The following is a 14,857-nucleotide window of genomic DNA, read 5'->3' on the forward strand; positions in this document are numbered from 1 at the left end:
TCCTTGTCACTTTACCCATATAAGACCTCTAGAATTAAAGGGACAAAAAGAAATATCGTAAGACTCGCACATTGTGCTCCAAAATTATGACTTTTAAACGATTACAACAGTATACTCAGTGTGATCCCACAACTAGGATATGAGGAGGGTAGGAGGACTTTTAACTGATTAGTTAAACCATTCCGAACAGATAATTGGTGTGTGGAAATGGCAAAGTCGGAATGTCAACAGTCAATATATGGAAACATTTAACAATAACATGAATAAATAATTGGGGGAAAAAAAGGCAATGTGGGGCATCTGCAAGTTTTTTCCACACGGCCTCAACTTGACTTGTAAAGTCTACGCTCGTTTTCCATACAACGCCGCCAGCCATTTTGCTTCATAAAGAAACACCAAATCAACATTTCAAAAACATATCCACCATATGCTGCTGGTGCCTTATCCACCTCTTTTTCCTATCAACCTGCCGGAAAAACAAGAACCTCAATGGCCTTCACTCCCTGTTTTCACTTCTTTGTCTTGTCCCTTTTCGCCATTTTCATTCTTGTTCAAGCAAGACTAAATCTTTATCCACCAGACCATGCTGCACTTTTGCTTATCCAAAAAGACTTGGGAATCAATAGTCAACGCATTGCTCTTCACAACCCCTGCAACTCTGCAGGAATATCCTGCGAACGCCGACCAGCTAACAGAACACAAGTGTTGAGAGTCACCCGTATTGTATTCAGATCCAATGGATTGAATGGAATTTTGTCTCCAGCAATTGGCAAACTTTCTGAGCTCAGAGAGCTCTCTCTTCCAAACAACCAACTCTTTGATCAAATCCCAGTTCAGATTCTTGACTGTCGGAAACTGGAGATTCTTGAACTTCAAAACAACCTATTTTCTGGGAAAGTTCCATCTGAATTATCATCTTTGATTCGTCTTCGGATAGTTGACTTTTCCTCAAATGAGTTCTCTGGGAATCTTAACTTCTTGAAGTATTTTCCGAATTTAGAAAAACTCTCCCTGGCTGATAACATGTTCACTGGAAAAATACCCCCTTCTTTGAAATCTTTCAGGAATCTACTTTTCCTCAACATTTCAGGAAACAGTTTCCTTGAAGGTCCGGTGCCTGTCATGAGTCAAGTTGAACACTTGTCAGCAGATCTGAACCGAAACAACATCGTTCCCAAGCGTTACATTCTTGCTGAAAATTCTACAAGGCCAAATCAGATATCAGCAATGGCACCTTCTTCTTCCAATTTAGAAAATGCCCCAGCTCCAGCACCCAGTCATGTTGTACCGGGACATAAAAATAAACGTAACAAGAAGAAAAGGAAGGTAAGAACGTGGTTTCTTGGTTTCCTGGCTGGAACTTTTGCTGGGGGTATATCTGCTGTGCTTTTTTCGGTGGTCTACAAGCTGATAATGTTCATTGTCAGAAGGGGAAAGAATGATTCAAGATTAACAATATACAGTCCATTGATCAAGAAAGCCGAGGACTTGGCCTTCTTAGAGAAAGAAGATGGAGTAGCATCACTTGAAATGATCGGAAAAGGTGGCTGTGGAGAAGTTTATAGAGCTGAATTACCAGGAAGTGATGGGAAGATGATAGCTATAAAGAAGATTATACAACCTCCAATGGATGCTGCAGATCTTACTGAGGAAGATACCAAGGCTTTGAACAAGAAAATGCGCCAAATAAAATCGGAAATTCAAATTGTGGGTCAAACCAGACACCGGAATCTGCTTCCGCTACTGGCGCATATGCCAAGACCAGACTGCCATTACTTGGTCTATGAATATATGAAAAATGGGAGCTTACAGGACATCCTCCAGCAAGTCACAGAAGGGACAAGGGAATTAGATTGGTTGGGACGACACCGAATTGCATCAGGGATAGCTGCTGGGCTTGAGTATCTCCATATGAACCATAGTCAACGCATAATTCACAGAGATCTAAAGCCAGCAAATGTCCTTCTTGATGATGATATGGAAGCTCGAATTGCTGATTTTGGCCTTGCAAAGGCAGTTCCAGATGCCCATACACATGTTACGACTTCAAATGTGGCAGGAACTGTGGGATATATTGCACCAGAATACCATCAGACACTGAAGTTCACGGACAAGTGTGATATATACAGCTTTGGTGTGGTGCTTGCAGTGCTGGTAATCGGAAAACTTCCATCAGATGAATTTTTCCAGCACACGTCTGAGATGAGTTTAGTGAAGTGGCTGAGAAATGTAATGACTTCTGATGACCCAAAAAGAGCAATTGATGCAAAGCTGATGGGAAATGGATACGAGGAGCAAATGCTTTTGGTTCTCAAGATAGCTTGCTTTTGTACTCTGGACAATCCAAAGGAGAGGCCTAACAGTAAGGATGTTAGGTGCATGTTAACTCAGATCAAGCATTAAGTATGCACATCTTAAGGCATACTGAATAAGTTGGTTATGTAACTAAGAATATGTTATGTATTTCAGTTACCATCTCCAAGATGGAGACTTTGCAATTCGATGTTTTGCTGTAATTGTGTTATACATGTCAATCCAATCTGTTTAATGCAGTCTTATTGGTACCCTTTCCACTTTGCTGCTTAAATTACTAAAACTCCAAATGCAATTGCCACTGTAGTTTGAAGGGGTCCACTAATTCTGCTACCTTTCAAACTAGACATATGCCAATGTGTATGATCAAGCCTTTTAACACGAGTATTGGAGCCTATCAAGCTTCAAACAACCTGAAGCTGCTTATTTTACCGGAAATCATGATCCGCCAGTTGATAGTACAATTATTGACCAATAAAACCTGTAATGAATAGCAAAATAGCCATTGGTGAATTGATCTGCAACACTGTAGCGCCCTCAGCTCACTTGAAATTGTAAGATGATTATATTGGGTCCATTCAAATAATTGTTTGGCTTTGTAGTCAGGATGGCCATAGAGGTCCATAAAACTTTAAATTCCTCTTCCTAGTGCCTGCAGATGTCAAGGCATTCAATTCATTCTAACTTCTGGGCCTGCAGATGTCATTTCAACTAAAAGGAAAGACCAACTGGGAACTTGAAGAAGATAATCAAACTTCAAGTAATTGGTGCTAGTTCAGTCTACAACATACTGTATAGAAATCCATAAAAGAAAGCAGGAAACATTAAAACTAACATGCTATGTGGAAGTAAGGAAAGACTGAATATGAACTCAAAAGGTGCAATCGAAACAATGAAAGTAAGGAAATGCATGTGTTTGCACATAAATGCTTGAAAAGATCTTACTTAAAATGCAACTAGTGTTTCCACCCCTATCATCCAAGAGAGCTCTCTGGAATGTCTACATTTACGTCTGAGAAAAAACCTTTGCATTTATGACAATTAACACCAGGGAGCCAGATTCCCACATACCACGAGCTCAGAGCTAAAATCTGGAAATCACAGATCATGAGATAATGTGCTTAATAAGGTCATAATGATAAAATAAGCACACACATATGTTAATGCCTTGTGGAAAGGTAGGATGATATTTTGCTCCCTATGAGCTTTGTACTTCTTTCAAATTTGTCATCAAAATATTTAGCATGAAATGCAAGTAACACATTTCAGAACCCTTATTTTTCCAAAGCAAGTACTTCCATCAGAATTTGAAGATCTTATAATGTAAGTATTTGTTACATACTCATCAACAGCATCATGGATTCCTAGTGTGTAAGAACGCAATTGCTTGATTTTCACGTGGATAACAGATACATAGGATTACTTAGTAGAGTGAATTGTTGTACTTATTTGTCGTAAGTAACATATAGACTGAATTTTAGGATATTTGTCATAAGAAAGTTATAAACTGAATTTTATGCTATTTGTTTCATCTTTAATACACTGAACATAGTTTTCCCAGTTGTTTGTCATTTAAACTAGAAAAGTCATAGATGTTATAACTTCTCAGCCACCTTAGCTCAGATTACTTTGTCAAAAGACATAGAATGATAGAGGCCCAATCAGATCCAGTGAAACATGAAAAATCATCTTTCTCATTCCAAGAACTTGAATGCTTATTCATAAAAATTAGAGTGGAAGAAAGAAAAAGATAAGAAGCATCAAATTTGACAAGGAGATTTGTTAAGGCACATCTTCAACTGGAACTAACATATGTTTCAACTATTTACTTTCTGCAAGTATATGTCTCATCAGACTGCTTAGTTGCTCTATAGCTTCAACATATATCATTCAACATCTAGTATGACTTTAGGAGAAAAAAGAGCATCCAAGTTTCAAGACAATAAACACCGCACTGCACATACAAAATTTACTATAGTTCTGTATTTTCCCCAGTGCCTTAAAAATCTAAAAGTATTCTCTCAGGATGAGTTGCTTCTGTTTTGATACTTCCCTCAGTTTCAGTAATTGTAGCAGCACGGTGTATAGATTCTACATCAATGGGTCTCATGATATACCGAATAGAATGGAAAAATGTATCCAATTAAAGAAAATAATGCTTTATTGACAATCAAATCTGCTATGAAGACTCAGAGGAGTTCAGCACTCAGCTTTCAATCCATTTGCATTAGCATTTATCAAAATGTCAACACATCATGAGAAGGATGACTAATATCAATGGAAAAATGTATCCAATTAAAGAAAATAATGCTTTATTGACAATCAAATCTGCTATGTAGACTCAGAGGAGTTCAGCACTCAGCTTTCAATCCATTTGCATTAGCTTTTATCAAAATGTCAACACATCATGAGAAGGATGACTAATATCAATGGAAGTTCCTTATTTGGTCGAAGTACATAATAAAGCTTCGGTGTAAAACAGATAAATCAAAACAAAAACAAGTTATTATTGAAGTATTATCATTCACTGACCATTCCACTGAAGGTGTTGTTCCCAAATAAGTAATTCATAGTTTCATACTTCTCTCTGATTTTGTCTCTTGCATTTTAGTTCAACCCCTATGGAATTATTGATTTATTAAGACTATTTATGTCTTTGTACATGTTAAACATCTTCTTATTATATGTCACAAAAGAAGTGCAATGAAGAATATGCATAACCATACCCTTATAATTAAATAACAATTTGGCTGACAAATATGAGAACTTACAGAGCAAGCTAATTACTGACTCAATAGAAAGTTCCAAAATTGAACAGAAAACCAAGAATTACTGAAATAAAAAACCGAAATGTGCCATTTTCCCCCACGCAAACAAGGAAAATGAATGTTACTCCTTGTGAAAAAGAACCTCAGAATGATGAAATTTGGAAAAAAGAAAGGATTTAGGGTGTGTTTGGTATGACATGAAATGTTTTCCTAATTTCTCTTGTTTGGTTGCACCAAATATATCGGAAAATGTTTTCCTCAAAATAGAAAAAAATGTTTTACTTAAAAATTTGAGGGAAAACATTTTTCGAATTCAATAAAAACACATCGACTTCCTACCCCACCACTAGAAGTTGTAATTCGTATTCAAAAATCTCATAGTGTTTTGTTTTGAATATATGCAAATGCTTTTAAAATGATATTTTTCAACTTGCGTACCAAACATAAGAAAATGAATAGAAAAATCACTTATTTTTCGAGAAAACATTTTCTGTAGTGCCAAACACACCCTTAGTCTTAGATAATTCAATGTTCCCAGAGCTCTGTAATAAAATTGTTAACGAGTGGGAAGTACAGATTGACTGCAGATTAATAGAAGGTGAAACATTGGGCTCTTCTTCTCCAAGCAAGCTTGAAAATTTCGTGGATTTTAATTCCTGTAACAACTAATAACGCCATTATGTTTCTGAAATTACATACCTTTGAACATAATTTACTCTCTTGGCCTCTTACAATTTACATTAAAAAAAAAAATGACTTTTTCAGATTTTTTAAATGTAAAAAATGAAATCTGTTATAAAAGGGTCATAAACTAAAAAAAAGTTTATAAAGGCCAAGTAACCATTTCTCCAGTAAAGTGTGCGTGTGTATGCACAATTCGTATACAAAAAGAAGAGAAGAAATTAGTCAAAAGAGGTTTTTACAAAAATGAATAGAGGTATATGACCCATAGTATACACTGATGATTATGATACAATACAGAGACAATCTGTTGTATGTGGTCATTAAATCAATTCACCCAACAAAACTGAGCGTATTTCCATTTGGATGGAATGATAAAACAGAGAAACGCTTCGTTAAATACTTTAAGAGGAAATATCAATAACACAAGCCCTTATAGCTCAGTGGTAGAGCGTCAGTCTTGTAAACTGAAGGTCCGCAGTTCGATCCTGCGTGAGGGCAGTCCTTTTTTAACTCTTAAGTAAGTGCTCAGTCAAATACTTTTAACTCTTGACGGTAAGTATTTCGTTACTAATTATTTTTATTTAAGGAAAATGAGAGAAAATATATGGGAATTGAGGACTGAGGAATACCTATTTGATTCTTTTTTCAAGGGAGTAGTTGTTCATCATCAAAAAATCTTTACTTATTTTTGGGTTTATTTAGAGTTTAATCTCAATCACAATCAAGCTACAATATTTGCGTTGACTTTAACCTCAATCACAATCAAGCTACAATATTTGCGTTGACTTTAAAGGTAGCAGGCTAAGCTTTTCAGGAAGAGGTGTTTTTTTTTTTTTTTTCCAACAAATTCAGGAAGAGGGTTGGCCACTTAGTTTTCTTGGTCTACTAGTCCACCACTACACCAAAGTTGAGTTAAAAATCAAGAAAGGAATTTTCTTGTTGACCCAAGTCTTCTTGATTTAAGCACCAAATCTCATGTGCTATGAAAAAGTTTGGAACTTTCCTTTGAAAACTTTATTACTTTCCTCTGTTCCAATTTATGTATCATATCTTTTTTTGTTTTAAAAGAAATGACATACTTCTTTATTTAAAAATTATTTAAAAATTAAATTTAAAATTTTCGAATATTTACGACCAATCGTCCTCAATTTAATTCAAGGGTTGCATTTCTCCCAAAAATATCATACTTGCTGCATAAAATATCACTAGTCATCCTTAGTTTAGTTCAGTGTTCATTTCTTCCTTAGTTTAGTTCAGTGTTCATTTCTTCCTTTTGATCCATAATTAATTGTAAGCCCCTTCTAGAAAAAGAAATAGAAGGGTAACAAGGGTGGTATATTAAACTAGAACTGTAGCCAACTCCAGCTAGTAATCCAACAAGCAATGGGCGATATATAACATTCTAGCAGCTTCTGGGAGAAACATTAGAAGTACTGAGCGGGGATGATTTAGGGGGTGCTTGGTATGACGTAAAATATTTTTAAAAAATTTGTCTCACTATAACATTCCTAAAATTTAGAAGCTGTTTTAAATGGTTTAGAAAATATATTAAGTGAAAGAAGGTTGTTGAATGAAAAGAATTTTTAGGTTTTAGTATTTGGTTGCCGAAAATGACTTAAATATCTTCTGGTTGAGGTGAGGGTACAATGTGAGAAGTAGAGAAACAAAGAAATTAAGTGACAGCAATAAAATGTAGGGAGAAAAGGGTCAAATATATCCCTCTACTTTGTTTTATTAGTTAAATATACCCTTTGTTAGTGAAAGTTAACAAAAATACATCTGCCGTCTTCAAACTTCACACTTATGCCCCTATTTGGATGGAAATCCCCAAATCTTCTCAAATTACCCAATTTCAAAAAAATTACCCACTTTTTTTGTTAGCCCGCCCGACCCGCCTATCATCATCATCAATCTAATAACCTTCTATCTTCTTCCATTTAAAAAAAAAAAAAAAAAAAGAACACAATCAAATGATAAAATTCCAAAACTCACCTCAAATTTAATCTTTAAATCCAACTCAAATCTAACCAAGTGGACCTTGTTAGGGGGTGGGGCGGAATATCCAGGTTGAAATTTCGGCATCATTAATAAATATCCAATCAATAAAGTACTTCCCGTTATATTTCTTATGTCTTTTTTTTTTTTTTTTGCTTCTTTGTATTCAAGTACAATGCCTCGATAAAACACTGGCAAAATTTGAATATGCACGAAGTTTACTGAAAACTTTGAAATGATTAAATAGAAGAGAACTTTTGAACCTGTAAACAAATTTCACAGGTTGTATTTCCCTTTTCGTTGCACCATCTCTGTATGCAATCTCTGTGCGTGAACTGCAAAATATCGAAAAATATGTGAATTGTGATTACTAAAAAGATATTTAAGGAATCCCACAACCCAAAAAAAAAAAAAAAAAGGAGGATAAATTGAAGTTTGCCTGTATTAAATTAATTTGGAGAAACTAAACTAGTTTGTTACCTTAACAGTTCCAGAACATGCACAAGGAGATTCCAAGTTAATACAACTTTCAAATTCTTGTTCATGGCAAATTCTACACCAATTAGAGATGAATTAATCGGCATCAATACATATTACTAACTGCACTAAGGTGCCGTTTGGCCATAAATATCAAAATATATTTCACTTTTTTTTTGGAATTTTGGAGTTGGAGTTGTGTTTGGCCATAGTTTTTGAAATTGTAATTTTTGGTGAAATGTAGTGTGAAAAAGTGAAAAAAATTTGAAAAACAAGTTTTTCTTGTTTTTGGTATTTCGGAATACAACTCCAGAAAAAAGTAAATAATTTTTATGGCCAAACGCTAAAAGTAAAAAAAGTGAAAACAATTTCCGGAAAAAAGTGAATAATTTTTATGAACAAACGCCCACTAAGATTTGGAGTTGGATTTAAAGATGAAATTTGAGGTGAGTTTTGGGATTTTATCATTTAAATGTGTTCGCTTTTTTCTTTTTTTTCTCTAAGAAGATGAAGTTTCGAATAGAACGATTGATGATAGGCGTGTAGGGCGGGGGTGGGGTCAACAAAAAAAGTGGGTAATTTTGTTGAAATTAGGTAATTTAAGAGGATTTGGGGATTTCCATCCAAATAGGAGCATAAGTGTGAAGTTTGAAGACGACAGGGGTATTTTGTTAACTTTCATTAACGAAAGGTATATTTAACTAATAAAATAAAGTAGAGGGGTATATTTGACCCTTTTCCCTAAAATGTATGTATAGAAATGAAGGAAGGAATGGGGTACCACTAGTGCACTCAAAGTTCATTGGGTAGTTGAGTCCCAAGTGTCCCACTTAGGATTAGATCAAAAAAAAATATCAAAGGGTTGTCACTTTACCATGCCATCAGTGGATAGAGGAATATTTTTTTTTTTTTTTTTGGACGGGTTCAAATATGGTGGCGAATGGTGCATGCATCTGTACGTCTCCTTTAATTAGCGAAAGCTATGATTGGGAAGAAGAATTGGAGGATAAAAAATATCTAGCTAAGAAAAATCATTAAGAGCAAATAAAAAATCTAGAGGGCAAATCATGTTTCCACTCTATAATCAAATGTATAAGGTAAAAGATAATTAAGCACGACTAATTAATATGTATTATTGCACCAGTTTATTATTTAACTATACTAAAGTTTACATGATTTGATGCATGCACCAAATCAAATTAATTTTTCTCCTCATGAACAATTAGCAGCTTTCTTAATAGTGGCTACTTTTAGTAGAAGAAAAGAAGTTTTAAAAAGGAAAACCTTAGACCTTTGACATCGTTGATACTTCACTTTGCATTATTTAGACATAAGAATTTAATCATGTGAGATAATGTTCTCTTGTTTTTCTATATTTTTCGCCCACACTATTCCTGTAGTACATGTTAATTAGAGGAGTGAAAACGAAATGCATCAAGCGGACCAAGTGTGTGAATTGTGATAATGGCCTAAAATGTCTTAGCGTGACCTAATGTGATCATTTTGGCAAATCCTAGAGCTGCTTGACAAGGCAAAACATAAAATATTGCACAAGTGGACATAAAGTAAATTTCTATATGTGTTCCCCACGGAATCTCAACAATAAATTTTTTTGCAACCAATTTAGTTCCAAATTTCCAGAGTCTTAAGTAGTTACTCTTGTGACCATTAATTAAGGACACTTGGACGAAAGATGATACATCAATTAGTAGGGTCGTTGGGAGTTTCCTTTTTCTTGCCCGTCGTGCTTTTGGGGCCTTCTCTGCAGTTTGTCTCTATTCGAAATCAAAGTATCTCTTCTCAATTGCCATAAGGTTTCTGAGACATCAAACATCTCTCGACCCTTATCATGCTCCAAGTTTTTTCACCAATTAAGCACTAGGACGATATATACAACAGTACTAAAACAGAATTAACCGGATTAAATCAACACCCTCTAACAATAACAACTTCTTTGGATGGTTGTTACATATCATTTTATAACGTATTGTATTGTATTGTTTCGTCCTTTCATAATGTCATGCATCAGCAATATGCAACCTGCAAATTTAGCGATCGACCACATTTTGTTACCTTTGTTTTTCTTGTTATACAATTATAAGTGCAGAACAAAGCCAACTACATGTGGTCGTCAGGGTTCCTCCAGACTATTATTATAACGCACAGAAAATGCCAGAAAGACACTAAAAACAAGTATTTGAAGCATATGACTAATGGCTAACTGCTTAATATCATTAAGCAAAATGAAGATATACACTGACTACCCCCCATTAGTTGTACAATTTTTCTTTTTGCATACAACTCTTCTGTTGATATATACTCCTCATCTACTAAAAGGACTCGTTTCTAATTAAGGACCGACTCGGAAAGAAATATATAGAATAGGCCTTTACAGTAGGACATATGAAATGGTAAAAAACTGGCATCCCATTGATGGTCCATTTACAGAGATTGATTTTGCTTAACCATAACTTCTCTGTTCTGAGAATGAAACTAATGAACTTTCTAACCACTGACACTAAGCTGCCAACCTAAAGTTCATCACTTCATGATGGCTTAAGTCCATTCTTGGTTCCTCCTCTCTCTTTCTTTTGGGCAGAGATAAAGAAGACATGGCCCTGGCAGACACCACCTTTCTAACAAGTGATTTCCACAGCTCATCATCTCCCCTTTGCTGCACCTTCAGTTTGAATTGTCTGAAATGTAAATGATGGAGCTGTAAGATACTCAAAGTCAACATTTACCAAGTACAGTAACAAGAAAATCGGATGATTACTGTATCGAATTCACCCTACTGATAAAGAAGTGCAAAAAACGTTATTTTAAAGCTGATACTTTTGTGGCCATTTTGATCTTAACCAATCTGACGTGCTAAAAAGTTATTTGAACTCTTGGGAGATATTTTCTTGAGGAACAGGACAAATGGACACATTTCAACTAGATAGGATACTAAAGAAAGCATCACTAATGTCAGATCATGCTGCTGTCCAAGTTTTGCTAACGTCTACAATAGGTGCACCTGAGTATAGTCGAAATGGGACCATGAATTAATTATCACTACCTGAATGAGTTGTGTTCACATCAAGAACAATCTCAACCACTTTGGCATTTAGAATCAAAAGTAAAATTTCGCGAAAATATCTTCATGATTAGACTCATCATCATATGAACTTGAACAAAATCACATGCCAGCCAACAATTTTGTGTTAAGCCGCAACTGAGTGGATTTATAGCTTATAAGACATTATAGGATTGATACCCTCCTTGCGACTGTCCATCACAAGTAAAAGACCAATATGAAAGAAATATCTAGCAAAGTGATGTAAATGGCTCATCATGAATTAGAGAAGAAATGGACAAATCAATGACAGTTGGGTCGTTGTTTTTTTTTCTATAGAGAAAATCAACTAATAACATGGGAGCTCTGACATGTTACCTAAAAAGTATTTCTAGGTTGACCATATGGTATATGGACCGGGGACCCATCATTCAAATCAAGCAAGGCAGCCACATGCCTCGATCAGTGACACTTCTACACTGATTTACATATTCTAATTACTCTAATCAATGTGATTTACCTTTAGTGATCAATATATGAATTGATTAATAAACTAGTTACTCAGTAGTCAGTGGTGGTTACCTGCAAAGGGGAACCTGGCAATCGTTTGGTTGGTCACAAATGGATGCGTGTAATCTTAGGATCTGCCACATGCGCTTGCATCGCAAACAACCTCCGTTAGTCCTTCTCTTACAAGTAGCGAAATGTCGAATCAAAAGCTGAAGCCCTTGGCAGGTATCAAACTTGCTACATGGCTGCCTCTTGTTAGAAGGTTCCTTATCAAATGGCTGCACGCTAGTACATCCTTCTGTGCAAATATGCTCCAAACAATCCATCGCTTCACTTAGCTGTAAATACAAGCTCAGCTCCAGTCTGTGTCTCCTTGTCCTCTTCTTCCTCTATAATAACAAATTTAGGATGCAAAATCACTAATCACAGCCACTTGACTGGTATAAGAGATGCAAGCAAATGTCATGTAATGAATTCATGGCAAACTTTATATCTTTCATGATTAATTGACAACTTTCACCATTGTACTATTCAAGGTTAAATTTTGGATTATATTTAAAGTTTCAATTGTCTATGAACTGAATAAGGGATGTATGCCAATTACAGTATAGTTACGTACCAACTCAGCCTCATCCATGAACTGTAGAATTTCAAGCTCAAGCCAGGGATCATGAGTTTGAAGGAACTTCCAGCCCTCAGTTTCCTCAACTCTCTTGAAATTGCTAGACAAAAATTTCATGCTCTTGAGGTATAAATCTGGTGCATCACATAGCCTTGCAAGTTGAAGCACATCCACTGCATTTTCAATCGTCAATCGCTCGGCCAACCCCTTTGTGCTTCTCTGCTTCAGCTGTGGCACCAAGTACACATGAGAAAGTGCTAGCAGATGAATCCCATGTCTCTCCATCTGCTCTTCAGTGCACCTAAATACAAGGACAACTTGGTTATATTACACACTAAGCCTTTTTGTACTGGTTTAATCGAGTTTAACTTCTGGTTTTAAGTCCCTGATATCTTAATAACTTTTACCCCACCGGATTAATTACTTAATACTTGTCAATAACAATAAGTATGTAACCTAGAAATAATAAAACAAACTTGTATAATTGATTAAGCTAAGTAAACTGTGTAAAAGTTATTTTTACATTAGTATGATGATCCACTTCAGCAAAAAAATTATTTTACATTAGTAGTGTATACAACTTAAATCATTAACATTTATTATATCTATAGTGGAAATGTTCTTCGTCTATCTAGTTTTATGTGACATTCTTCTAGTTTGTTAACAAGAAAATGGTACCTTTACATATTTGTAAATTCAATTTTAAACTGCTTATTTTAACCATTAATGAGATGTTTTTATAGCCACAAAAATGTCATTAAATATTTATGATCACGAAATTAGAAAAGATTCATTTTTTGCTTAAACTTCATATGTAATCAAACATCGTGACATAAAATGAAATAGAGGAGTATCTAAGTAGATGCAACTTTTAATTTAATATAATAGATAAATAAATAGAAATTGGTAATCTGAAAATGAGAGTAAGTAGCGTGTTACAAATGATTCAACTATATTGATTTAAAAATCATAACGTAAATCCTTTTGTAATTCATTCCAAGGACAACGGAGATGTCGGTCGAGGCACCTATCTGGCGGCCAACAGAATATGAAGCAAAAAAATATTAGTAGTACTATGATTAAAGATTCCAGAGTCAATGAATGAGCCACACGCAACCAATTAAGAAATGGGCAGGCAGATTCGCCTTTGAATACCAACTACCTATTTTCCAATCAAACAAGGAACCTTGTAGCCTGGTTGGCTAAATTTTTGGAAGGATAAAAGTGTTTATTGTTTTAAAAGAAAATTATTTTAAAATTTTGGCCAAGGGAGTAGGAGACATTAATCGCTATTTAAAAATATTTTTATATTGATTAGTCAAATATAAATTGATTCTGATAAAAAGCATTTAAGTACTTTTTTAAAGGCGATTTTGAAAAAAAACACTTTTTAGAAGTTTGGTCAAACAAAATAGAGTATTATGCCTAAAAAAATCTACACCTTGTGGTTAAAAATTTAGTTTATTCAATTCCAGCTTGGATGGAACCAATCAGATTCGAAGTTTAAACGCAATTAACTAATTAAAAAAAGCTACGTCAAAACAACAAATGAAGAAAACAAACGGATTTGCGTGTATTTTAGGAACTCACTTGAATGAATAGAGAAACCGAATGAAGACGGAAACGGCGTCGCACGGCACGCCAAGAATCCGAATAGTTCTCTCGGAGCTCCGCCGCTTTTGTGGCTGAACAAGTATGTTCTCTAAAACAGTCGAAGCAGCAGCCTACAAATACATTTCTCAGAGATCAGTATTTCTTATAATTTATAATAGACTTTTGGTAACATCATTTGCAACTGATGTTTATTTTTCAAAGAACAGCTCAGAGTTTTGACAGTGAAGTTAACGGTCATTCTCATGTTAGTTGAGAAGTATTCCGATTTTCAGGAATTAAGAACTAGTATCATCTTCCTTGCAAGTTAATCAAATACTCCCTCGTCATGTGTCACCAATTGAATAGTGACTGAGTTTAAGAAAGAAAACAATACTTTTGAAATTGCGGTCAAAAGAAGCCTTATATATTTGTACGGCGGTAGATCTATAAAGTTAAACTACTTTTAAATATAAAAATATGACATTATTTTTTAGACAGACAAAAAGAAAAGAAGGAGTAGCAGCTAATAGATTTTATTTTTAAAAAGCAAAAGAATTCCATGTAATTGATAGATTTTGACGGAAATTTAAAACTTGATGTGATTAGTTTAAGTGTTCGTACCAGAACGGTGGAATGTGCTGGAATGCGGAGGCCGCCGGAGGTGACGATTTGGACATCAGTTTCAGACATTTCGTCGGAAAAGTTATTGTGTGACATGATGATTACAGATATTTTTGGAATTGATTATATGATATGGTTCGATTAATTTTCCTGGAACAGAGTATATCGAAATTTAGAGAGAGTTTCTTTTAGTTTTTGGTGAGAGCACTCTGCTTG

General features: G+C 34.9%; 2 protein-coding genes and 1 non-coding gene across 3 annotated transcripts; 2 read left to right on the forward strand and 1 right to left on the reverse strand.

Moving 5' to 3' along the window:
- The first annotated feature begins 316 nt into the window (after positions 1–316).
- Positions 317–2,552, forward strand: LOC132052470 (leucine-rich repeat receptor-like serine/threonine/tyrosine-protein kinase SOBIR1). The gene has a single exon (XM_059444030.1). It carries the CDS (start codon positions 490–492, stop codon positions 2,401–2,403), a length of 1,914 nt encoding a protein of 637 aa, XP_059300013.1. The 5' UTR covers positions 317–489; the 3' UTR covers positions 2,404–2,552.
- A 3,639-nt stretch (positions 2,553–6,191) lies between these two features.
- Positions 6,192–6,263, forward strand: TRNAT-UGU (transfer RNA threonine (anticodon UGU)). Its single transcript has one exon. It is a non-coding gene; the product is annotated as a tRNA-Thr (tRNA).
- Positions 6,264–10,448: 4,185 nt separating this feature from the next.
- Positions 10,449–14,857, reverse strand: LOC132052471 (BTB/POZ and TAZ domain-containing protein 1-like). Its single transcript, XM_059444031.1, has 5 exons — positions 14,642–14,857; positions 14,018–14,151; positions 12,425–12,728; positions 11,878–12,194; positions 10,449–10,933 (listed from the first exon to the last, which is right to left on the reverse strand). Exons 1-5 carry the CDS (start codon positions 14,735–14,737, stop codon positions 10,756–10,758), a joined length of 1,029 nt encoding a protein of 342 aa, XP_059300014.1. The 5' UTR covers positions 14,738–14,857; the 3' UTR covers positions 10,449–10,755.

Source organism: Lycium ferocissimum, chromosome 4, assembly GCF_029784015.1.
Source record: "Lycium ferocissimum isolate CSIRO_LF1 chromosome 4, AGI_CSIRO_Lferr_CH_V1, whole genome shotgun sequence".
Taxonomy (NCBI): domain Eukaryota; kingdom Viridiplantae; phylum Streptophyta; class Magnoliopsida; order Solanales; family Solanaceae; genus Lycium; species Lycium ferocissimum.

Excerpts from the sequence above, each read along its gene's own strand:
- LOC132052471 (XM_059444031.1), bottom strand. The coding sequence starts at position 14,737 with ATGTCACACAATAACTTTTCCGACGAAATGTCTGAAACTGATGTCCAA. Across the intron at positions 14,152-14,641 it reads CAGCACATTCCACCGTTCTG|GCTGCTGCTTCGACTGTTTT; the intron begins GTACGAACACTT and ends ATGTATTTGTAG. Across the intron at positions 10,934-11,877 it reads TGCCAGGTTCCCCTTTGCAG|ACAATTCAAACTGAAGGTGC; the intron begins GTAACCACCACT and ends TTTACATTTCAG.
- LOC132052470 (XM_059444030.1), top strand. The coding sequence starts at position 490 with ATGGCCTTCACTCCCTGTTTTCACTTCTTTGTCTTGTCCCTTTTCGCC.